Source organism: Myiozetetes cayanensis, unplaced genomic scaffold, assembly GCF_022539395.1.
Source record: "Myiozetetes cayanensis isolate MyiCay16 unplaced genomic scaffold, myiCay2020 scf18, whole genome shotgun sequence".
NCBI lineage: Eukaryota > Metazoa > Chordata > Aves > Passeriformes > Tyrannidae > Myiozetetes > Myiozetetes cayanensis.
This window is the reverse complement of record NW_026087389.1, coordinates 17233124-17256688: the sequence shown is the minus strand read 5'-3', so window position 1 is coordinate 17256688 and position 23565 is coordinate 17233124. Positions and strand designations below refer to the sequence as shown.

The window sequence follows — 23565 nt, the reverse complement described above, 5'->3', positions numbered from 1 at the left end:
GGCCGCAGTTTCGATGTGCTCCGTTCCGTTGTGTTCTTCTACATCAAGAGCCCGCTGCGTGTGGAGGAGGCAGGTTTGCAGGAGCTCATTCCCACCACGTGGTGGCCAAACCGCTTCACCAAGGAGGTGAGTACAGGCACATCCACCGAGGAGTCTGAAGAAATACTGTGGCCTGACTTCCCCATCATTTTCTGATGAGGGATGGCCTTTGTTTCCAGCTGCGTTAGCACTGGTGAGTCCTGCAGAGCTGCAGCTTTTACATTGCCCTGTCATCTTTTATGTCCACTGAGAGGGGGTGTTTGGGGTGTGGTGCTCAGATGGAAGAAGGGGGACAGTTGTCTGTGGCAATAGATTGGGAAGGGAACCTCCCAGTGTCTAAGGAATTACAGGCTGATAGGGGTGTCCCCAAAAGATCTCCTGCCCTTACTTGTTAGAAGGCCAAGGAAGGTCTGTTCAGGTGTGCTGTCAGCTGCAGTCACACACTGGCACATTGTTTCGGGAGTTTCTGCTCTCCATTTGGCAAGACATTTTCCCTGTGCTGTAGCCTCCTACTAATCAGTGTCTGTCCCCCAACCAGGGCAAGGAGAGTAAGGAGGTGAAGGAGGAGAGTGCTGAGGAGAGACTGAGGCGTCGGGCATATGAGAGAGGTTGCCAGCGGCTCAAGAAACGCATTGAAGGTTTGTGAGGAAGGAGGGAAATTGCCAAGATCCCACACCTTTTGTACAGCCAGGAGGGAGGACCAACTCTTGAGCTGTTTCCAGGTCCCCTTCACTACCTGAAGTCCAGCTGTGTCCTGCCAGCACAGGCTGTGCTGCAGGGGCAGGAACCAGCCATGCCATTTTCTGGTGGCAGGTCAGGATTGTTGGGCCCCTACTGCACAGACCTGCAGCACCCCATCTTGGGACACAGGCAAACCAAAACTCCTCTTCAGGGATATTGTTTGTCAGCTGTGGATGAACTTATTGCTAGGTGGTGAAGGAGAAAATTCTCATTAGCTTTCTGCCAGCTCTAACTCTTCCTGGACCCCTCTGCTGAGGAGGTAGCTTTTCTCCTGGGGGCAGGTCACTGCAATTGGGGGTTAAGAGGGGTTAAGTTGCTCTCCAGTGCTTGTTTTCTGATGGCAGATGTGTCCCCATTTTAGTGGTGGAAGGTCTCCAGGTTCAGATTCTGAAACTTCTGCTGAACAACAAGGACAGAGGAGGGGTAAGTGCAATTTTGGTGATGGTATCTCCATGTGATGGGCCTTGTAAGGCATAGGTTTACTGCCTGATTCTCCTTCTGCCAGGGGGAAGCCTCCAGATACATCTTCCTAAACAAATTCCGCAAGTTTCTTCAGGAAAATGCTAGCAACAGAGGGGTAAGTCAGAGGGCCAACCTTCCCACGAGCCTCCAGCACCTTCAGGTTGGGAGCTCTGCCCTTTTGGCTGGGCTGCTTCCAGCAGTTGATCCACTGAGGCCTAGATATGGCAGGGAGTGAGGAGGAGGGAGATCTGAGGCCAGAAACCAGGCAACTTATCCCAGTCCTAAGCAGTGATTTATAGGAAAGTGGACCTTGGGGACAGCATTAGGTGGGAGCTGAATGTCCTTCTGTAACCCCTTGGGGAGCATGACTATGGGGTGCTCTGCCACAGCGGAGCTTTGGCATCCTCTTCAGTGTCTGGGTGAGGACTGTTCTGGCCCTGGATCAGGCTTTCGGCCTGCAACTTTGGGAGGTAGACACTCACTGGTGCAGGAAACCCTGTCTTCACCTGCATCTCTGTGTTTATCATCAGCCCCATCTTTGGTGGTGGAGCATGTTATCCCTCCTACTCCTCTGTCAGACCAGTTTGTTGTTTAAGTACCCAGGACTTTCTGGAGGTGGAAACTGCTGCCTACCATTAGGACTGGGCTCTCTACCAGAGCTGGAAGCTAGAGATGCTAGTAAGGCTGAGAACACAAAGTTTCTGCCTCCCCCCTGTGGCCCCTGGGACCGAGGTGCACTTTCACACCTGCCCTGATGGTTGGACTCTCATTCTTGCCCTAGAACTTGACTGTGTTGTGCCCACCAGAGTACATGGTGTGCTTCCTGCACCGCCTCATCGCTGCCCTGCGCTTCTTCTGGGATGGACACAAGGCAAAGACCCCAGCTGCCCTGAGCAGTGAAGGTGAGGCCTGGGGAAGAGACATTGATGGCATTTCTGTGGTTAGGACAAGGTTTGCTTCTCAGCAGTGCTTTCCAGAATGATGGATGTTTTGTGTTTCTCATGGGTGCTTGAGCCTTCTCTCACCCTGTGTCTGTAGTTCCCAGTCACCCTGGGAAATTCCTGTATGCAGATCTACTCCAGTTAACATCCACACCTGAGATTCGAAAAGGGGCACCTGTGCTGTTTGTCAGTTCCCCCTCTCTGCTCTGGAGCAGAGTCCAGTATTGATAATAAGTCTGTGGAAGGGCAGCTCAGTGATCCCGTAGTCAAAGTTTAGGGAAAGATATTTATCTGGCTTTGTGGTTCCCAGACTGTGGAATTGAGGGGAAACCAAGTCAGTGCCAATTTCTTTCCCACCCTTAAACCCCACCTTGCCTGTGATCTTGGCATTCCCTTTTCTTACTTTAGATTGACCCTCTCTCTAGACTCAGTAAGTGCTTTATAATCCCTGTGGGACTGAGTGTCAGAGCTGGAGTAGCCAGGTGGAGAGCTGCCAAGTCTTGTGATGATCCAGTTTACCCCAGTGACTGTAGTTTGAGGAAGGAAGTGCTGGGAGGCTTCTTGTTGATGGCCCTTGGTTGCTCCTGTTTCTGCATGGATCTAATGCTTCCTCCATTGTGGAAATTACCTCTGCCTTAATGGCTTGTGCTTTTATGACAAAAATCTTGTTGATAAATGTTAGTCTAGGCTGGGCCCCGGGGTCTGCCTTAGGAGGCCATGCATGTCTGTGTGAATCCTGTGTATGGGACTCATGGAAAAAACAAATCTTCTCTGCTTTAGAGGCATATGTCCCTCCTCAACTCTTCTATAATGGGAAGGTGGATTACTTTGACCTTCAGCGACTTGGAGGACTCCTGTCTCATCTTAAGAAGACTCTGAAAGGTAAGTGCTCTCATTTCCAGTACCTGCATCCAGGTCCTGGCTGGAGTTCACCCAAGAGACAGTCCAGGGAGGGAGCTGTGGGTAATGAATTTTGATTAAATTTGAGGAGACTTGAATTTTAATGAGGTGCAGGTTACTCTGAAGAGGACACCACTCCTATCAGGTGGAGTGGCCTTTAAGTGAACAGTTTACTGTTTGTATTCCTGAATGGGGCGTGTGGCAGTTGGAGGAAGGGGACAGTCTGGGAATATCCTCTGGTGTGTTGCTCTTGCTGCACCACAGCCAAGGACTGGGAGCTGTCAAGGCACTGACCATCAGCCTGGCTCTGCTGGGCGTGAAGGATGTCCAGGATTTACTTGCTGTACCACTCTGGGCAAGGAGTAGCAGCCCTGTGTATGCACTGCAGCTGTGTGTCTGTAAGCAGCCCACTCCTCTGGCAATAAACTTGTAAAACCTCCCCTGAGGAAGGATTAGAAACCCCTTGGCATTCCATTGGACTTGGTTTGTCTCTGGTTTCTGGCTAATGTGCCACTTACCTTTGCTCAGACGTCTGTTCCTCCACAGGATGTTTGCAAGATTAGGACCATTTTCTCTGTCTCAAGTTGATCCCTAGTTTTTCAAAATTAGGTTACTTAACTTAATTAATAATGGCCAGTCTTCGCGAGCGAAGATCTGGGGAAGGTCTTTCCACCTTCCAGCCTGCGCATTGGATTTTTTAGGTGAGACACAGTGTGCGCGGAACTGAGCCCACCCTTTAATCCTAAGGTTCATCTGCCGGGGCCAAGCAAGCTTGGACGGTGGCAGCGAGGTCCTTAGGACGTAGGTGGGTTACTTAACTAAAGAACTACGTAATCTCCTCTGGTCTCTTACCAAAGTATGCAGAAGAGATTTAAAGACAGAGATGTGGATTAGAGATTACATTCTTCAGGCTTTGTACAGCATAGACATCAACATAGCCTTCCTCTGGGCTGAGATTGTTTCTGGTGTGAGTCTTAGTCCTAGTGACTCAGGGACACATCGTGGGACAGCACTGAAGAACTGGATGCTTAAGAAGTGGTCTCAGGCACAGAGTTTCCTTCCCTGCACTACTCTGGTCTGGCCCTGGTGGTTGTCTCCTGGTTCCTCAGTTATCCTATTTGTGGCTGATAGGACCAGGAGCAGAAATGGGTCTTGGGTGAGCGGCACCCATCCCTGCTTGGTCTCTGTTAGTAAGGGCAGACCTGCTCCATGGAAGGAAGCTGGGGAAGGTTCTGATACACCATCAGGCTTTGCTGGTGCTTCTCTGCTGCTGAGAAGCAGGAGAGAGGATGAGCCCAGGGCTGCCTCATGGGAAGTGCAGGGTGACTCCTGTGTTCACAGCTGCTTTGCTGTGCTCTGTGCAGATGACCTGGCTGCAAAAGCCAATGTCCTGATCGACCCTGCAGAGCTGCAGGCAGTGACTATGGATGATCTTGATGAAGATGAGGAATCAGCAACATCAGCAGCACAGGTGAGTTGTGCTATTCACCTGCAGGGGTCCTGGTGCTAGACAGCAAGTTCAGCCTCTGGCCAGAGAGGCTTTGCTTTAGAGGAAGAGTGTCTGGGCCAAGACTGTAACCAGTCCATGGGCAACCAGATAAACAGCTGCACTTGCATGAGAGTCCCTGGAGGTCAACAAGATCCTGGATGTTTGAGCGAGGTCCCAAGTTTGAGCAGTAAAATTTTCTTTGCTGTGCTCTCTCACTACCCACTGATCTGAATATGCCCCCTCCCCTCCGTGGCAGCTCATGGTGCTTGCATTTGGAAGGGTTCAAGGCAACTGCAGACAGAGCAGCTCCTTGCTGTGCAGATCTGCTACTTGTGCCTGGCATGTGCCCTTGGAGGAAGGACTATCCATTTGCTACCCTGGCACTGCTGGCCCAACCATGATAGGAAGGGTGTCTGCTCATCTTCCAGTGGCTACTGGACATCTATCCCAACATCCTTACAGAGACAAGAGAGGAACAGCAGGCAGCCAAACAGCTGGAACTGCTTCTCCTTCATTTCCTTTCAGTCCCAGCGTCCCCCTGCCGCCCTGGCCATCGGTGGAGCTCTTGCCAGGCCTGGCTGGCTCAGCTCCCCCACCCTGGGCCGTGCCAACCGGTTCCTGAGCACGGCAGCCGTCAGCCTGATGAACCCGCGGCGGCCGCTGGGCACCCTGGAGAAGATCAAGGTGCGCACGCTGAGCGTGGAGCAGCGCACAGAGGAGGACAGTGAGTACTCTGCTCTGTGCTACTGTGCCCAGTGAGATGGGAATGGTGTGTTAGTGTATATAGTGACTCACCTGGGCTGGGAAGAGTCACTGTGTTACAAAGGTGCAATGGGGCTTTGGCTTCCGAGAGGTGCAGGCAGAAGCTGAGGTGCCAAAATGCTGTGCTGAGAACTTCTTTCCTGTCTTGGGGATGCATTGCAGTTGAAGGCACCCATGGAAATGAGGGTCTCTTACTGGGCAGACCCCCAGAGGAGCCAGACCAGCCCATCACTGAGAATTCCCTTCTGGAAGTCCTGGATGGGATAGTGATGATGTACAACCTCAGTGTCCACCAGCAGCTTGGGAAGGTAAGCGGCACGTGCTGTGTAGGAATCCATTCCCTCAATGTCCAGGCCTCTACACTGACTCTGTTTCCTGCTTATTTAGTGACTGTATGTGCCCTTTCCTTCTCCCAACAGATGGTTGGTGTGTCAGATGATGTGAATGAATATGCCATGGCACTGAAAGACACAGAGGAAAAAATCAGCCGCTGCCCAAAGAGAGTAAGTGTCTCTGGACTCCCACCTTCCTTCTCTGGTAGAGCCTCAGCTCATGACAAAAAGGGCAAAGCGCTGCTGCCCACACTGGACAAGTGTCTGCATCAGATGGAGGAGAATTGAGCCTTTCTGTAAAGGCAGTGGGAATCAGTGCTATAAAAAGTATCCACAGAAAGGCTGCTGTCCCCTTTCCCTCCTGCCAGTGCTCCCTAGGTAGCCCCAAGGTGGCATTTGCTTTTGCATTGTTTGTCCAGCCCTGAAAAAGGACGCTATAAATGGCAGTGACATCTGCCCTCACATCTCTGCACTCTTTTCAGAGGAGAGACATCCACGAGGAACTGCTGAAGAGCCAAAAGGTCTTCTCTGAGAAGCTCAATCACCTAAGCCGGCGGCTCGCCTGGATAAATGTCACCATTTATTCAAAGGTGAGCAGGAGTGTAATTCCAGCAGCTCAGGGGACACCAGAGAGTGAGCATCGGTGCTGCTTGGCTCACGTGCCACAAGTGTTGTTTTCCCTGGTGATGATCTTTGGGGCTTATTGTCCCTTCTTGTGCTTTGGAGACTCCTGTCCCAGGCTTGGTCCCGTAGTGTTTGTTGGGGCACAGCCCAGTCTGATCTGAGCTGGGCACGGTGCTGTGGGCTTTCACCTGTGGCATCTGCACTGCAGACAGAAGGGTACAGATCGAAGGGAGATTGAGTTCTCAGGACATGTCAGAGGATAGGGGCTACTGTGAACCACTTCCCTGAGCTGTGCTGTGCATCACAAGGGGATCTCACTGCTGCTGCTCTTCCTGAAATCTGCAGGATCCAAGCTGAGGGTTTTTTGTTGAGGTGTGCTCCCTTTCCTCACTTTGTTTCCACATAGGGAGTGTTTTCTACATTTAGTAATGCAGTGACTATTTGCACAGGTTGTCCCTTTTTCCCTGAATTCACCATTTTCCAGGATAAAATCCCTGGTCTGTTTTCTCACGAGCAGTTTTGCTGATCTTTTTCTGTCTTCTCTTGCACATTGCCTTGCCCCATCTCTGTAGCTTTTTTTTGTGCCTGGGGAAGAAGACTTGTTGCCTTGAACAGGCAGAGGCAGCAGAGTCTCTGCATGTGTCCCAGGATGTAAACAGGGAGGGGCAGTGTAGTTTCCATGAAAGCACCTGGCAGAGCTGTAATGGCTGATCCTGGCTCGTGAGCTCTTTACTCCTCCTCTCCCTCACTCCTGAGCAGGACTGCAAGGCACAGTGCTGGAGGCAGAAGCTCTCCAGCTGCATTAGCATAGCTCATGCTTGCCAGAAAAGAATCCTTTCTTCCCAGGCTACTCTAGAAAGGCTAATGGACATCGCCAGTGTGCACTGCAGGTGTGGCTGTGATGGCCCTTGCAGAAACACTTCGTGTCTCTGGATGATCCATTGTCATACTAAAGGCAGGTGCTGCCGTCCATCAGTACGGTGTCACCTTTCCGGATGAATCGGCATCATCTGGGAGTGAAGGTTACAGCCTTCCCTGCTTGTGCTGCTGTCCTGATCTGCATGGCCCACAGGGAGAGCAGCTCAGGAGCTGGCTCAGGGTGTGGAATGTGCCCTGGGAGCCCAGTGAGATTACTGTGGAGCCAAATGTAGCTGCAGCCAGGAGCCTGTGCCTTCAGGGCTCCATCTCACAACCATCCTGCTCTTTCTCAATGAACACATCCATCCAGTGGCTCCAGTGTCCCTGGGAGTTGTGTGCACTGGAGGATCACATCTGTGTGAGCGTTGCAGGCATTGCTGTTGCTGATGGAGAGAAAGAGCCTGGCTCTGTCTAGAGGTGAAGGCCTGCTCTGTGCTGTGTCACAGCACAACAGAGGCTGCTCCTTCCTCAGGGGAATTAGTCACTGGTTTATTCTGAGCTGAGGGATTCAAGCTTAGACAAAAGGGAACACTACAGCTTAAAAACACTCTTCGTTTTAAAGCACATAATCCTGCCTTCAAAACATCCCTGTGGGAATTCCAGCTTATTTTATTACAACACTATTCGTCCATCACACCGTGGGTAATCACATCTTTGTATCCTTTTGGTGTAGGCTTTCTTCAAGCTTGGCAGTACCTGAAATGATGTTCTGAGGTTGTCAAGTCTTAATAAAACCAAATGCAGCATTTCTTTTACCTTAATGTTGTCTGCACAGTTGCTTTTTACCCTGAAAGCAACAGTTTGGCTGAGATGTGTGTTGGTGTCAAGATAAAAATGTCTTTTAATCATTTTAGATGATTTGCACTAGTTCAGTCTAATTTACAGAACAAACCCATGAAAATCTCCCAAAGATGGTAACAACATACTTTAGAAAAGCCACTAAGCAAGTAAAATCCCTTATCTGCTCCTCTGATTTTACTTTTTCCTTTAATTAGAAGTGTAACCCTTCTCCATCTATTTTTATGCAAGTAGCTATTGCTTATGCTATTTCTTGGCATTGCAGGTTATGAAATAATATATCCGCTTTTTATGGCTTTGTTAGCTCTCATTTTTATAGCTTCAAGTTATGTAGATGCCCTTAAATTTCCTGGTTTTAATTTAGGAGCCCCTGAGTTTTATTTAGAGAAACAAGAAGCTCCTCAGGACAGTAAATCTGGTTGAATGGCTGGCACAGGACCTGAAAGGCTGTGGCTGCCTATTGTAAAGATCTGAGTTGGTGTGAGTTTTCAGCCTGTTCCCATTTAATCCCTACAATGGACCAACTTTCTTTCCAGCAGATTTCTGCTGGCTTTGCTAGTGCCTGCTTTCTTTCAGCAGTGTCCTTGGAATCAAAACTCACATCCTTTCACTGCCACCAGGCTTGTGTGGTTGGATGCACCCTGGCAAGGAGTAGTGCTTGGAGGGTCTAAATGCTCGGTGAGACAAAGCCATCACATTGATGACAGCCATGCTCTGAGCTTGAGGTCTCTGTAGAGATCTCAGATTGTCCCTTCCACCTGGAGGTTCTGTGGCTCTGTGAAAAGACCAAATGCACAGGTCCGGTTACTGAACTCAGAGCAGTGGTCTGAGGAATTCCTCCGACATGGAGATGTTTCTCAGGTCTAAGTGTGGTGCTGATGGTTGTTTCTCCAAAGAGAAGCTGGACAAAACTCACTGGGGATTGCTCTGTTCTTCCTGGCCAGGAGAAGATGCAGGATATCTACTGGCTGCTGCGGGTGTGCATCCGCACCATCGAGCACGGTGACAGGACGGGCTCGCTCTTCGCTTTCATGCCAGAGTTCTACCTCAGCGTGGCTATGAACAGCTACAGTGCACTCAAGAACTACTTCAGCCCTGTAAACAGCATGGAGGAACTTCCAGGTGAGGGCTTGGGGAGGCCTTGCTAATTCTGTCCCGATAGTCACATCCTTATGGAGAAGTAGCAGTAGTTCGGCATCATCCCTTCTGTGTCCTTTGCTGCTTGTGATGTGCTGCACCAGTACATTGTTGTGTGCTGGGCAGGTGCTCAGGCTGCTTTCTGAGCAGGTACCCACTGATCACTGTGCTCAGACAGGGAGCCCATGCCTTGCCCAAAGCTCTCACAGGGCTGGCTGTAGTGAAAATCACTGGCAGCTATGGATGTGTTTCCAAAGGAGTATCAGGAATGGGCTGGGATGCTCTAAGATGTGAGCGCCTCAGCGATGTGTGCCATTGCTTTCTGGTTTCTGGGTGGGAGGAGATGTGCCATGAGTGCAGAAACTGGGACTGTTTCAAATTCCCCTGGGATTTGGGTAAGTTCCTATGGAGATGACCACCCACATGGTGCCGGGAGTCTGCGTTTAGGTGGATTCCCTCTGGGTACGTTCTGTGCTTTCCTGGCTAAGTGACCCTGCTGAGCTCTTAGCAAATAGTTTTGTGCTTTCCAGAGCCCACGAAGGTAAGAAAAGCTTCTGTTCCCACCAAAAAGATGGAGCTGAAGTGTTCACATCCTTTAAGCGGGGGCTGTGCCTGCTGTTCAGGCAGCAGCAGAATTGAGTGGTAGCAGATTTCTTAGGGTCTGCAGGTTGGACATGGTTTGTCTTCAGAGATCTTCTTTGTGTTGCTCAGCCTCTTCTGCACCAGAAACCTCTCCCTTGTCATCCAACTGGACTGCATGCTTTTATGTTTCTCTGAGTAACTGTTTCAGGCTCTGCAGACTGAGGTGAGAGGCTCTCCTGGAGATGAACGTGTCTTCCCAGCTGTCTGTTTTGACAATTAGACACAAAAAAACTGCACCTAATACCAGGGATAAATTCCATGGCCTGTGCCTGTCCACAGGAGTGCTGGGACCACAGGGCTGTCCCTCAGGCAGTTGGGGTGACCCCTGTTCCCTCCTTCTCTTGCAGGCTACGACGAGACCCTGATGCGCCTCGCTGCCATCCTGGCCAAGCATTTTGCTGACTCGAGGATTGTGGGCACAGGTAAAGCTGCACTCCTCTGCTTTGGGGTGATGGTGCCACAGGTCTGGCCAGTCCCACTGCTTGTGGCTTATCAGACTTCTGTTGGGATCTGTCTCCTGAATCTGTTGAGTGCTTTATGCCTCCACATACAAAGGAAGGCTGGGCACTGCCCCTGTCTGGTGTGTCCTGCTTGGTCCAGGGTTAGGTGCATGACCTAGGATACCCTTTGGAAAGCAGGACTCATGTCCTAGCTACTTGCATGTCCAGTCTGGGGTTATTCCTGGGACAGTGTGCCTCTCTACATGAGGGGCAGTCCCTTCCAGCCCCTGGGACTCAGGTGTTCCCTGTGTGTCCTTGGGTACCTGGCCTATCCCTTCTCATTCCTCCTCAGACATCCGGGACTCCCTGATGCAGGCCTTGGCCAGCTACGTCTGCTACCCCCACTCGCTGCGTGCTGTAGAGAGGATCCCAGAAGAGCAGTAAGTGCTGCCCTGCCTGTTCCTGGGGAGCTGGGGTAGGGTTGGGGTGGTGGCAGGGCTGGGTGAGAGAGCAGGTGGGCTGCCAAGCACCACTGAGGGTCCAGGAGCTGCAACATGGTCTGGAGTTGATTCAGAAGCCTTCTGTCACCCTTATGCCGGTGGCTTTGCTCTGCCCCAGCTCTGTGGGTCCTACTGTGTGTCCTACTTGATCCCCTGTTCCCAAACCCTGTGGGCTGACCTATGTCCTTGTCTGGCAGGCGGATCTCCATGATGAAGAACCTCCTGGCTCCCTACGAGCAGCGGCCCTGGGCACAGACCAACTGGATCCTCGTCAGGCTGTGGCGGGTGAGCATCCTGCATCCCCACCCCTCCCAGCATCTGGGGCCAGTGGGACACTGAGCATTTCACTTTAGAGTAGCAGCAAAACACAGCTGTTTTTCAGCCTCTAAGATCGTTCCTCATCTCTTTTGCCAGGGCTGTGGCTTTGGGTACAGGTACACACGGCTCCCACACCTGCTGAAAACCAAGCCTGAGGATGCCAGTCTCCCCAGCCTGCAGAGTGAGTGGGGCAGGGGAGGGGCACTCTGGGCTGTGAGGGGTGCTGAGGGAGGACCAGCCTTTTCCCTAGCAGCCATCTGTACCATGGGCCAGGCCTGCTGAAGTAGGGTGTTCTTGGCCAAATACCCAGAGCCAGTCTTGGCAGCCTGGCCATCCCCAGCCTCTGCCCACTGGCTGGTGAGACTCTTGCATGCTGGGTGGTGAGTTGGATCCATCACAAGGAGGAGTTCTGTCCTTCAAGGGAGAGGAGAGAAGCCCAAGGCTGCATCATTACCAGAGTTTTACCCCACAATGTAAACCTGGGAGAAGGCTCTGTGGTGTCCACAGTGAACAGCTGCTGAGGGGAAGAGTTTTCATGTTTGTCAAGCGCAGGTGCCCTGTGAGAGGGAGCGGGTGCCCAGGGAGGCAGGGCACTGGACAAGTTTGCAAGCAGGGAGTGTTTTAAATGGGCATCTCTCAGAGCCTGGCAGAGCCTGTCCTGCCTCTGGCACTGCATTTTGGTTCTCAGCACTGTCACTGAACTGAGGGGTTCCTCAGCTCCGTTGTGGCTGAGAAGGATGTGGGAAGGAGAAAGGACCTTTCCTGAGCTGAAGAACACATCCCAGCTCCACCCTTGCAGGGTCTGGACCTGTCTGAATACATTCTTCACACCCCCTCTGGAAAAGGCTTTGTGCCAGACCTTGCTCCTGGAGAGCTGGATGGGGATGGGGGACAGAGGGTGCTGCATCTTGCCATGGGAATGCAGCACATGGAGGTGTGTGCTGAGCCCCACCTGGTCTCTGTTTTAACAGCACTCTTGTTCTCTTTCTCTCTCCTACCCATGGTGCCCAGGAGATCTCTCTGTTGCTAGTTTCCAGAGTAAGTTTGTTGTGTGACCCTCTCTTGTCTGGTGAAGTAGCTTTAGAGAGCTCCCTGCTTCCCCTCTTCTGCCTACAGAGACCCTTGGTTGTGGGCTGAGAGCCTCACGCGTGATTGTTTTCCTCAGTTCCATCCCTGGGAGAAGCCAGGTGGGCTGGTGCCCATGTGGCAGTCTCTGAGGCTGCTTCATGGACCTGCTCTCAAACCTGTTTTATCAGGGTTACCTCAAGTGTCAGAGCCTTCCACAGGCTGTGCCAGCCTTGGGTTCCTCTCTTCCTTGGAAGGTGATGGAGAAGCCCTGGTACATGTGCAGGAGAGATCTCGTGGCTGCCCTCTCACCCTCCTACTGCACAACCAAGCCCTTGAATGGCTGCCTCCAGTCCTCTGGAGTGGTGACCAAGATCTCCCCATCCTGGGGAGCTCTGGGGCAGGAGCAGAGTTCCTGGGCTCTGGAGGCCTCACTCCATGTGTTGTGTGGCTCCACACAGTCTGAGCCTGGAGTGGGCTGTGCTGGCTACTAGGGACTTGCTCTTGGGATTGCTATTTTAAGGCTCAACTAAATCAATAATGAATGCTGATTTAATTGAAGAGGGACAGGGGACTCAGAGGTGTCCTTGAGATACTGTCCAGGGAAGGAGGAGGAGACGACCCCCCCTGCTTCCCACCCATCAGTCTTCACCTTGTTGCGATATGAGCATTGGCAAGGGACAACAGGACAAACTGCTGAGCTGAAAGAAATCCCTGTTTGGCTGGGTCTGCTTCTTCAGGCCAGTCTGAAGGGAGCTTGGGCAAAGGCCTCTTCTCTGGTGCTCCAGCCTTGTCCTGCTCTGGGAATGCTTCCTTGGAGGACTGCACAGGTGGGGAAGGTTTGCTAGTGCTGTCTCACCATATCCATGAAACACAGAGAGCACAGACCTGGTGTCCTGTGCTGCCTTTTGCCCGTGCTCACTGGGGGTGAGCAGTGGGTGCTGCCTGGGTTAGCCAGGGAGGGGAGGAGCCTCAGAAAGGCTGTCCCTGCTTGCTCCCAGAGTTCTTCCTTAGCCCTGCTGGCACTGAAGAGCTCTCATGCCTCCAGTTTGGCTCCTGAGAGCAGACAAGGCTGTGCTCAGAGCTGGGGCAGTTCTGGTTGGCAGCTGCTGCAGGGACTTGTTTTGGTGTCATCATGGCCTTCGGGCAAGGCCAGGTGCTGCTCCCACATGCACACCAGGAACAGCCTGGCTTGTAAAAGCAGGTGCTGCAGGGTGGCTTCAGGTTGCATCACGGGGCTCCTCTGCCCCAGGCCTTCTGCCCACGCACCCATCAAGCCATGGAGGGAATGTGGGTGGGACTGTGAGATCACTTAGCTGGGATGTTGCACAACAGGGGCCAGACAATTCACCCACATCCCCTTCCCAAGTCCAGCAAATTGCCTAAGCTGAAGAAGGGATCTTTCAGGAAGAGATCCTGCATCCATCTGCCAACACCAGAAGTATCACCTGGTAGTTTGAACTGTCCAGGCCCTTCTGGTGGTGGTTTCTCCCCCTCAGAAATAAATCTGTCACTTATGATTCCTGATGAGGATCATGACATCATAGAATGAAATGGGTTCATGGGTGGATGAAATCATGGGTTGGGTTGGAAAGGACCTTAAAGATCTAATTCCAACCCCCCTGCTGTGGGGAGGTACACCTTCCACTAGACCAGGTTGCTCAGAGCTCCATCCAACCTGGCCTTAGACATTTTCAGGGATGGGGCATCCACAACTTCTCTGAGCAATCTATGCCAATGCCTGACCACCCTCAGAGGAAAGAACTTTCTCCTGGTATCTAATCCATACCTGCTCTCTTTCACTTTGAAACCGTTCCCCCATACCTAACCTCACCTCCTGTCTCCCACTGCTGCTGCTCTGCCTTTCTCTGCTGGCTTAAACTGCATCACAACATTCTGTTCTTCAGAAGTGCTTGTGTACCAGGGTAAATTCACTTCTTGGTCCTTTTCAATGGTGCAAAACACACGGCCTCTGTGCCTTATCCAGGAAGGGGTTTTGTTTTTCTGTGAGCCCCACAGATATTCACCCTTCCCATGTTTTACCATCGCAGAGGTGCCTGTGTCATGCTGGCAGGAGCCCCTCCCTTGTCTGCTGGTCACAGAGCCAAAACTTGCATTAGCTGGAGGCACACAGGGATCCCAGGTGTGGCCTGGGCTGTCCTGGTGCCTGGCACTCCACCTTATTGATATCCCATCCCCTGAATGCCGCCTGCTTTCCTTCTGCCTCGCCCCACAGCCTTCCCTTTGCTGCTCTAAATGCATCTCTGAATGGGCACAGTGACGTGGTTGGAATGCATCTGGGTCCTTTCAAAAACCCAGATTAGCCTTGGGTGGAGCTGCTTTGTTTCTGAATCTGGTCAGTTTGGGGCTTTCTCCCTCTGTGCTCCCTGCTCTACTGTAAATGCTGCAGTGTCCAGAGATCCCTCGGGCTGCTGACCCAGAAGTGTCACAATTAGCCCTGTTAGAACTCTTGCTGGCTCATTAGCAAACTATAAAGCACATAATTACCTTCCTGTGATGAAAGTACATGACCCTACTTCTTTACCATTATCTAGTAGGAGCACTTATTGAAGGCTTCCACTTTGTCTGCTTTATTAATTTTTAACTCTCTCTAATAATGGGCCTCTGCTGCTGTTAGACTTTCCACCATTACTACTTCTATTAAATAATTCTGCTGGACTTTTTCCCTATAGTTGAAGAAACTTTGCATTTAGCATGGATAGTTGAGGATGTTTTTTATGTCTTCTCCTTCTAATACTCCCCTTTCTCCTTGTTTTCATCTACCACTGGCTATGTTTGATTACGTTCATTTTACCTTTTACATTTTACCTCATGCCTTTTAACCCAAGTGCTGGCTGGAGCACTGAGGCTCCCTAATAATCCTCTTAAAGAGCTCTGGTTTTTTTATTCAGGTTCCCCCACCTCTATCTCTTCTATTTAACTTACATTTTTGCAGGGAAGTTTCTGTTGTGGAAACATCGGATGTATCTGTAACCGCTGGGTTCCACGCTCTGTTGCCCACATTAAATGTATTGAGGTCAAAATTTCTGACCTTGGAAAACCACTGATTTCTGTTCCAATGACTGATGTTTATCTGTCATAATGAAGGCTAAGCCAAGACTGAGTGGCTTTTGTATTAGGGAGGTACAAGTTTCAGAAGCACCAAAGACTATTGCCAGGGTAATACCATCAGTGAGTATCCACAGACTCCCTGTGGAATGACATCCCTGTCTGAGATGGCACATGTAAGGGATGTGTCATTGCCCAGGAGGGCAGTGGTACCTGAGGTGGGTGGGAATGCCTCAGCAAAGGAAAAGGAACACAACAGCAGGACTAGATTTTTGGATACCACTCATGGTTGCCCTGTGGAGAACCTCATCTGGAAACTCATGCAAAGGATGAAGCTGCTCTTGCTGTATTCCAGGGCTTGTTTCTTATGTTGTTTTTTAACAGTAGCATTGATCACAGCACCTTTAGATTCAGAATCCTCTTAGGAGCAACAAAAAACAAGGAAGTCCAGTGTTTCCTGGTATTAGCTTAAAACCTTAAATAAACCTACTTAACTGTGGAGAAGTTTGACAAAAGACACTGGGTTTTAAGGCTCTTACAGTCTAGCACAGCCTTTGCCAGCAGCAGGGAAAGCATTTAAGAACTGGAGATTTGTAGCAAACTCACACCAATCATGGAAAAAAGACCACGAGGAAATAGTCATTGGCTAAAAATCAGGATAAAGCAAGTTGTTACAAGTATAAGAGCATCCTTCAAAAAGCCAAAGCTGCCTGTAAGTGAGGTAAACTTCAGCTAGGCAATCCAACTAGAGATCTGTCCTGACTTGAAGTGCTGATAAAAGAGGCTTTGGCAACAGACCAGCAGGACAACACACACAGCTCCTCCCCAAGGGAGTGGTGATCCCTGCCTAGAACTGCTTTGGTACTTAAAGGCTGGAAGGGGGTTGTTAATATGTCAGCATTCTTGATAAAAAGCAGTTCTTACACACTGAAGGGAGGCTGGGAAAAAGAAGGCACAAAAAACTTAACTCTACAGAAAAACCTCCTAATTCTGAATTCGTGGGAGAGAAAATGTGGATGGAGCTCAACATGGTCAGATGTAGAGTGGTGAAGTAAGGCTGTGATGTACCCCTTCAACCATCCCTGTCAGAGAAGACAAAGTGGGCTCCAGCACTGACTCCTGGGCTTCTCCACTTGCACCTCATGAGCAGCAAGTTCCTGAGAGTCATCCTTGCACTGGCAACCTATTGTGATCTCTTGGAAAAGAGCAGCTTGATGGCCAGTCCAAGGAACAAATTACACAACAGCAATTATGAGGAAAGGAAAACAGAACAAAACCAAAACCACACTGTGCTTTCGTGCAAATCTGCCACACGCTTGTGGTTTGGATGCTGTGTGTGCTTCTGATCCCACCTCTCCAAAGAAAACCTGGGAAAGCTGTCAAGGTTTGAGGGGGGATGGTAAAGAGGACAAAGATGTGACAGTTTCTGGATGAGAAACTGTGCTGGCTGGGGCTGTTTCTGTTGGAAAAACTATGGTAAAGGTCTGGAATCACAGCTAACTGGAGGAATTGAGTGGAGAGGAGCATCTCACTGTCTCTCCCACCAGAAGGAATGGGCTAGAGACAGTAAATGTTAGCAAATAAAGCGAGTAGGAGCCAAGCTCTATTCAAATTCCTCCTGCTGCACACACTGAGCTGTGGAATGTTGCTCTGGGACATGTTCAATGCTAAAGGCTTACAGAGTTTTAGAGGACACTCGGAAAGAAATCCCCAGAGGACCAGTAAATATGTAAAAAGGACATGTCTGGCTTCAGCAGGCCCTGAGCCACGTGTGTCCAAGGACTGGGAAAGTACTTGTGGGTGGGAGTAGGACATCAAAGACGTTTGTAGTGATGAAATCCTTCCCAAAAATGAGGTTTTAGGCAGGATCAAAGCCAGGGTGCTGGCCTGCCTGGGGTGATTATGCGCTGTGAGACTCAGCACGTGGCCTCCACAACAACAGAAGTTCATTGCATTTGCTGGTGGGTATTCACAGAATAATTTATCCTGTTCCCATTTGAGATTATGGTCTCCTGCCATCCCTCTCTGCTTTGCTATTCCCAGCTAGCAATCTCCCTGTAGTTATGCCTTGCTTCTTGATCCCTAGGGATGGAAGTTGTCCTGTGTTTCCTTTGCCCATGCTGGCCCTTCAAGCAGACTGCAACCCCAGAGACCTTCTGCAGTCCCAGCCCAGCTTGTTCCTCTGGGCACTGCAGTGCTGGTGCTGCCAGTTTCCATCTGCTCTCACTTGCTAATAGCTTCTAGTAGAGGGAAAATGCAGTTAGGTTGGGTTTTTCCCCTACAGCTGGTAAATCTGTCCAAGTTTCTCTCTCCAAGCCCTGCATTTTAGCCTGTGGTTTGAACTCTGGTACCCTTCCCTCATAGTATTGAATGTTTGTGAGCCTCTCGCTGACAGTGGGTCCTTCTACTAGCGAGAAGCATCTGTCCCATTTGTGCCCCCTTCCCTTCCCTGCCCTTCCATGGGTGCTGGTGCCCCACACAGCTTTGATGTGTTTCCCAGTTGCTGGGTCTGACTCTGTGCTCTGGATAGTGAGAAAGCCTAGAGCTGAGATGCCACGTTCCGAGGGGACATTGACTGTGCTTGGGCTGAACCTGGGAACCATGGACAGCTCTGCCTGAGCCTGCCAAGGGCTGAGCCAGCCCCAGCTCCACACAGAAGCCTCTCAGGAGTGGGATTCACTTGGTACCTTGCTACCCAGATGCAGGCAGACAGGCACAGCCACGTGAGGCCAGGATGGCCTCCAGGCAGGCCTCCAGGCAGCTGCTGCCACACTGGTATCAGGAGCAATTAATGCTGAGCTGACCATGGGCCTCTGCAGAGCTGAGCAGGAGGGTTACTGAGCTGCAGGGCAGTGCTCCTGTGCATGTGGGCAGCAGCGAGCACAGAGGGCTCTTCCCTGGTTAATTCAGGCTGACATTGCAAAAAAGTGCTTGGAGGCCCAACAGGCGAGATTGCTGCTCAGAATAGTCCTTGCACCGGCTCCCAGTGCCCTGCCATCTCTGCTTACTGCAAGGCACAAGCCAACATTTCCCAAACCCAGGACTGATCTCACAGCCTGCCCATGCCCCCCACTCACAGCCACTCCAGGACAGGCCACTGAAGCTGTCACTGTCTGGTTGCAGAGCCGTGTCCCTCCACCCTGCTTCAGCGGCACATGGCAGACCTGCTGCGCAGCGACCGTGACCTGGCCCCCAGCTTCCTCAACAGCGTCCTGAACCAGCTCAACTGGGCCTTCTCCGAGTTCATCGGCATGATTCAGGAGGTGGGTGTGCCAACCAGGGCCGTGGGGTCCCGCACTCGGTGGGTGCCATGTCCTACACGCAGTGAGGCTCGAGACATTCCTCAGGGTTGGGTGGGCAGTGGTTCCTGCAACGCTGGGCTGGGCTGGGGGTCACGACCGTTCTTTTGGGAAGGGGCACCTGTCAGAGCTGTCTGCATTGCTTGGCAGATCCAGCAGGCAGCAGAGCGCCTGGAGAGGAACTTCGTGGACAGCCGGCAGCTGAAGGTGTGTGCCACCTGCTTCGACCTGTCAGTGAGCTTGCTCAGGGTGCTGGAAATGACCGTCACGCTGGCACCAGAGATCTTCCTCGACTGGAACCGCCCGTCCTCGGAGCTGCTGCTTCGGAGGCTTGCCCAGGTATCATCCTGTGTGAAGGAGCAGCATCTGGAGGGGCATGGGAACCCCTCTGCCCTCTCTCCAGATGTGCAGTGAATTGGGAGCTCCTGCTGCAAGTGCTGCAGAACAAGTGGTGCTCCCTAAAATCTCTATGTATGAACTACTCCCCTCCTTTGCAACTGGTCTGGCACAGCCGATTTCTGCCTCTGCTGGGAGGGGGGATGATTGCTTAAATCTTCCTTCAGAGAGGCTATGGCCAGTAAATGCTAAAATCTGGAGAGGAGGTGTGGTACATCTGAGCAAGGAGCTGTGGAGACTGTAGTTGGCTTAACAGGGAATACAATCCAATGTTTGGGCAGGTCCTTTATCCCTCAGTGCTAGAATATGTTACCAGACACCTCCACTTCCCTGCCAGGGGGACTGGTACAGCCTCATTCCAACCCACAACACTCCTTGGAGTCCAGTAAATTAATTTCTTTTCTAAAGCATGGGAAATCCTGGGAAGCCCTGAGGACAGGCTGTTCTTGTATGATCTGGACTGGTGGGGAGTAGTTATATGTAGCTTACCTGTACCTCAAGAGTTGGAACTCAGAGCTCTGAGCAGATGAATCAAAGCAAGACATAGTGGGGTCTGGTACACCAATCATGAGGGAAGTGCTCAGCTTGGGATCTCTGTAGGGATCACTGTGTGAGGAGGAAAGTGAGGGGCCCTCAGCAGGTGGCTTAGGCAAGCTGGGGAATAGGTAGCAGAGAGCTGGGTGCTGCAGCTTCCCCTCACTGCCTGGTGCTGCTATGAAACTGTGCCCCACCACTGAACATGCCCACAGTGTTCTGCTCTTGTGCACTGGGGTGACAGGAACAGGGAGTGCTGTATCTGAGAGACTGTGCTCAGCTTGCAGCAGTTGTGTCATGCCTGGAGCGGTCCCTGCTTGTCCCACTGGGGTTTGGGGGAGAGCTAATGGTGGCTAATTAAGTGTCTTCACAGTTGATTCCTCCTGTGCTGGTCATAGGCAGAAATCTCTGCCTGTAATGATGCTCTGTCATGCAGAGAAGTTGATTGCTCTCTGTGCTCACTCTGTGCTTCAGGGCTGGTAGATCCATCCTGCTGCCAACTTCAGGCAGGGCAGGACCTGGACTGTGCTTCACCCTGCTGACACTGCTTTTGCCCACAGCTGCCAGCTCACTCTTCACATGCTGTGGCTGTCCTGGGGCTTGGAGTGTCTGCTTGTCAGGAGCTTTTATCTGCAGAAGTAGCTTGGCTTCTGTAGGTGGGAATTCAGACTGAAGTGTAAGGTGCTGATATTCAGGTGTCTTGACCTCAGACTGGCTCTTCCATGGGAGGTTCTGGTCTGGTACAGCCACTGTGGTGTGGTGCCACCTCGTTCCATGCCAGAGCCAAGCTAGGTGTGTGCTGTGAGCCTCCCTCTGCATCCACCAGCTCTCAGGCAACGAGCCCAAACTATAAGGACATGCTGCCCCAAAACTTACTTTTTGGATGCTGCTTACAAGAAAGTTCCATCCAGGAAATACAAACCCTCTCTGTTTTTCCCTACACAGCTTTTGAACCAGGTGCTGAACCGTGTGACAGCTGAAAGGAACTTGTTTGACAGAGTGGTCAACCTCCGTCTGCCTGGTGAGTCCACACATTAACCCCATGTCCCTCTGCTGGAAGCCCTTGGGAAGGGATGGATGGCTGGCACAGAAGGTTGGCTCAGAGGTGGATGTGATCAGACCTCAGATTTGCCACATCCCTGGTTGGGAAGCCAGTCTGGTCACACAGGCTGCAACAGAAGTGTTGCCTTCATAGACATGTAAATCCTCCAGATAGATGTGAGCTCTTCCCTGGTCCAGCAGCTCTGGTTCCCTCCAGCATCCTTGTCCTCATGAGGCAGCTGACACACAGGTCTGGTTGTCCCTGGTGGAAGTGGCAGCTCTGTGTGCTTGGGTGGGCAGGGGACTTGCTAAACACTGGTCTGGCACAGGTTAGGTGGGAGCTGTTTGAAAGGCTCAAAGCCCTGCATAGGCTGTTGCTGAGGTATCAGGTTTAGTTGCTGTGCTCTGTGTGGACTAAAGGATTGGGGAAAGCTGTTCTCACCTTCCTGAAGGGGTGACTGTGGGCAGCTGAGCTGGGCCTGTGAGCAGACACTGGCTCCAGATGCTGTCTTATGGACATCCCATATTCCCTGTACAGCAGCTACATTTTCCTTAGGAGGGGACAGACATGTTCTCTTTGAGTTTGGAAGAGGCAGGAGTGCTCCATCATGAGAGCAGTGCCTGGCTCTGGGGTTCACATTAGAGGGGAAGACCCCTCTGTCCTTGATGACCCCCCCAGAGAGCCTCTGTCACAGTGCCTGGTGACTGGTCACCTCCTGGACCACCAAGCCTGGCAGTAGTGGTACAGGCCTGCTCTGCCTGTCACGTGGTGGCACCAGCTCTTACCTTTCTCTTTTGCTTCCGTAGGCCTGGAGAGCGTGGACCATTACCCAATCCTTGTGGCCGTGACGGGGATCCTGGTCCGGCTGCTGGTGGACACTGATGTTCAGGGGTGAGTGGCTCTTGCCTTCCAAAGCACAGGGTGGGTGGCATTGCTCTGGGCACTGCAGCAGTGCATGGGAGGTGTTGCAGGATGATGTGGGTGCGTGGAGACTGAAGCGAGGCCAGGCAGATGTGTGTGGAGCAGGTAGAAGCCAAAGAGCTTTGTGCCCCTGCAGCAGCTGCTGGGTGCAAACCCCCTTGCTGTGGTGATGGAAAACCTGTGTGAGAGGTCGCTGTGAGGTGCTGCACTGGCAGCACATGTGCACCTTCCTCCCCGGGATGGGGCCTGGCACTGTGTGATGGGACAGCTGCTGTCAGAGCTGCTCTGTGTGAAAGAGCTGTGCTGATGTGGTGACACAGGCAAAGTGCTGCAGCACACAGGGATGGCTGGAGGGGAATTCATTAAGGCTTCTTTGCCCTGGACCCCTCTCAGGAAGGCACCAGAATGTGTGCAGAGTGCTCTGGCTGCCCAGACCTGTGGCACAAAGGTGAGACAAGTCCTGTCCAGGTATTTGGGTGATTCTGATTTCAAGGTGAAGCAAATCTCGTCTTTATGGTAGCCAGTTACTCAAAGAGGCAGCACTGGCAAAGTGATGTGTTCTGGACAAAGCCACAGCTGACCTGATCATTTATGTGTGTCTGTGTCTGCTTGTACCAAGTCCTGCAAATAGACTTATTGTGACACTCTGCAGCCCTGCCTTTGCTGTCTCCCAGTGTCATTAGCAGGCGTCTTGCCTGGTCACTGTGTGCTGCAGGCTGCTGGAGGAGGCAGGGCTCTCCTGTCTGAGCTGTACATCCTGCTTGTTTTCATGTTGGACAACACATCTCTGTCTCTGCAGAGAGGAGAGTCCCATCTGGCTGAGTGGCTCAGCCCTGCAGCCAATCTTTCAACTTCTTCTCCCAAGGACTCAAAAGATACACACAAATATATCTAATTATAACCTGCCTCCCGTGGCTGCTGCACCAGTCCTACAGCCCCAAGTGTGACGATGCCAAGCATTGATCAGTGGCCTCTCTGGGCTGGGAACAGGAGTGAGTTTTGCTCACCCCCAGAACCCTGCTCTGTGGAAAGGGCAAACATCATGAATTTGACACCACGACTAGACATTTCTTCCTGGAGGAAAGAAGGGAGGTGATAAAGCTTTATCCTGCTTGCCTGGCAGGATGAGAAGTCCTCCCCTGACACTCTGTCCCTTTAAACATCTGTCCCAGGCCGGTCACTTGTAGGGTCAAAATGGGAAAGGGATGTCTCTCAGTTTAGCAAACTCCGAAGAGCTGTGGGGACATGGTAGTGTGATGTCAGTCACATCCTTTCTAGCCTGCAGGGAGTCCTGAGGAGACAGAAAGCTTCCAGATTCTGTCCTTTCCCTGAAAAGCCAGTTGTGCTTTGTGAAGCCCAGGCAGCCATTGTCCCCTGTCTACCAACAGCATCCTCCGTGCCTTGGGCTGTGCAGTCACAAACCAGAGACACTGTGCAGGTCTCTGACTGATGTTCAAGGGCTTTTCAGTCACCTTCCTGGGCACTGGAAAGCAGAAATAAATACAAAATAGGGAATTGATGCATGAAAAGCATCGTGTCATTAAAGTAGACCTAACTGAGCAGGAGGAATACAATGTGGAACAGGAGGAAGCCCAGGAAAAAATATCTATAAACCAAAATGCTTCTGTGTGATTTTGCAAAGCCATGCACTAAACCTGAGGTTTGATGCGTCAGTGATCTATAAAAGGCAAGCAGACGTTGCAGGGGAGCCACTGAGGTCAATCAAGGCAAAAGAACTGAGGCTGGTGGCTTGGAGACCCTCTGCTGATACCTAAACAGAGGGGATGGGCAGTCTGGAGGCACAGACCAGCGTGGCAAGAGGCAGAGTGTCTCACATGGAAGGAAAAACTGAACCCCTCACCCTGTTTGCAGCACTCTGAATTGAGGACTGGGTGTTGCACCCCACTGACAGAGCAATTCTACTCCATGCAGGCACACTGTGAAATGGCAAACAGAGGTGGGATGGAGAAAACCAGCAGGTGTGAGAGCAACCACTGAGGCTTTTCAGCTGCTTTTGCATTTTTAGAGGGCTGAGCCCTGGTTTGATTCTGGGTGCAAAGCAGTCACCACGGGGTGCTGAAGACTGGGTGGTGCAGCTGGGGTGACAGGAGATGGTATGTCAGTGATGGCTGGCACAGAGATGGGAAATGTCTGTCTCCAGGTGCATAAGTAAAAGGATGGTCTGTGGAATGGAAA

At 51.6% G+C, this 23565-nt stretch overlaps 1 protein-coding gene across 4 annotated transcripts in view; it reads left to right on the top strand.

The window, feature by feature from the left end:
• RNF123 (ring finger protein 123) overlaps nucleotides 1-23565 on the top strand; it is a 48100-nt gene that overhangs the window by 14520 nt on the left and 10015 nt on the right. For all 4 annotated transcript variants that reach the window (XM_050313354.1, XM_050313355.1, XM_050313353.1 and 1 more), the window contains 20 exons: nucleotides 9-126; nucleotides 578-677; nucleotides 1142-1203; nucleotides 1286-1357; nucleotides 2024-2144; nucleotides 2964-3065; nucleotides 4448-4554; nucleotides 5098-5296; nucleotides 5497-5642; nucleotides 5754-5837; nucleotides 6149-6256; nucleotides 8951-9128; nucleotides 10133-10207; nucleotides 10578-10665; nucleotides 10923-11010; nucleotides 11140-11224; nucleotides 18301-18440; nucleotides 18627-18815; nucleotides 20352-20427; nucleotides 21255-21339. In XM_050313354.1, coding sequence (XP_050169311.1) covers nucleotides 9-126; nucleotides 578-677; nucleotides 1142-1203; nucleotides 1286-1357; nucleotides 2024-2144; nucleotides 2964-3065; nucleotides 4448-4554; nucleotides 5098-5296; nucleotides 5497-5642; nucleotides 5754-5837; nucleotides 6149-6256; nucleotides 8951-9128; nucleotides 10133-10207; nucleotides 10578-10665; nucleotides 10923-11010; nucleotides 11140-11224; nucleotides 18301-18440; nucleotides 18627-18815; nucleotides 20352-20427; nucleotides 21255-21339 — 2223 coding nt within the window. The remainder of the gene's footprint in view (nucleotides 1-8; nucleotides 127-577; nucleotides 678-1141; nucleotides 1204-1285; nucleotides 1358-2023; nucleotides 2145-2963; nucleotides 3066-4447; nucleotides 4555-5097; nucleotides 5297-5496; nucleotides 5643-5753; nucleotides 5838-6148; nucleotides 6257-8950; nucleotides 9129-10132; nucleotides 10208-10577; nucleotides 10666-10922; nucleotides 11011-11139; nucleotides 11225-18300; nucleotides 18441-18626; nucleotides 18816-20351; nucleotides 20428-21254; nucleotides 21340-23565) is intronic.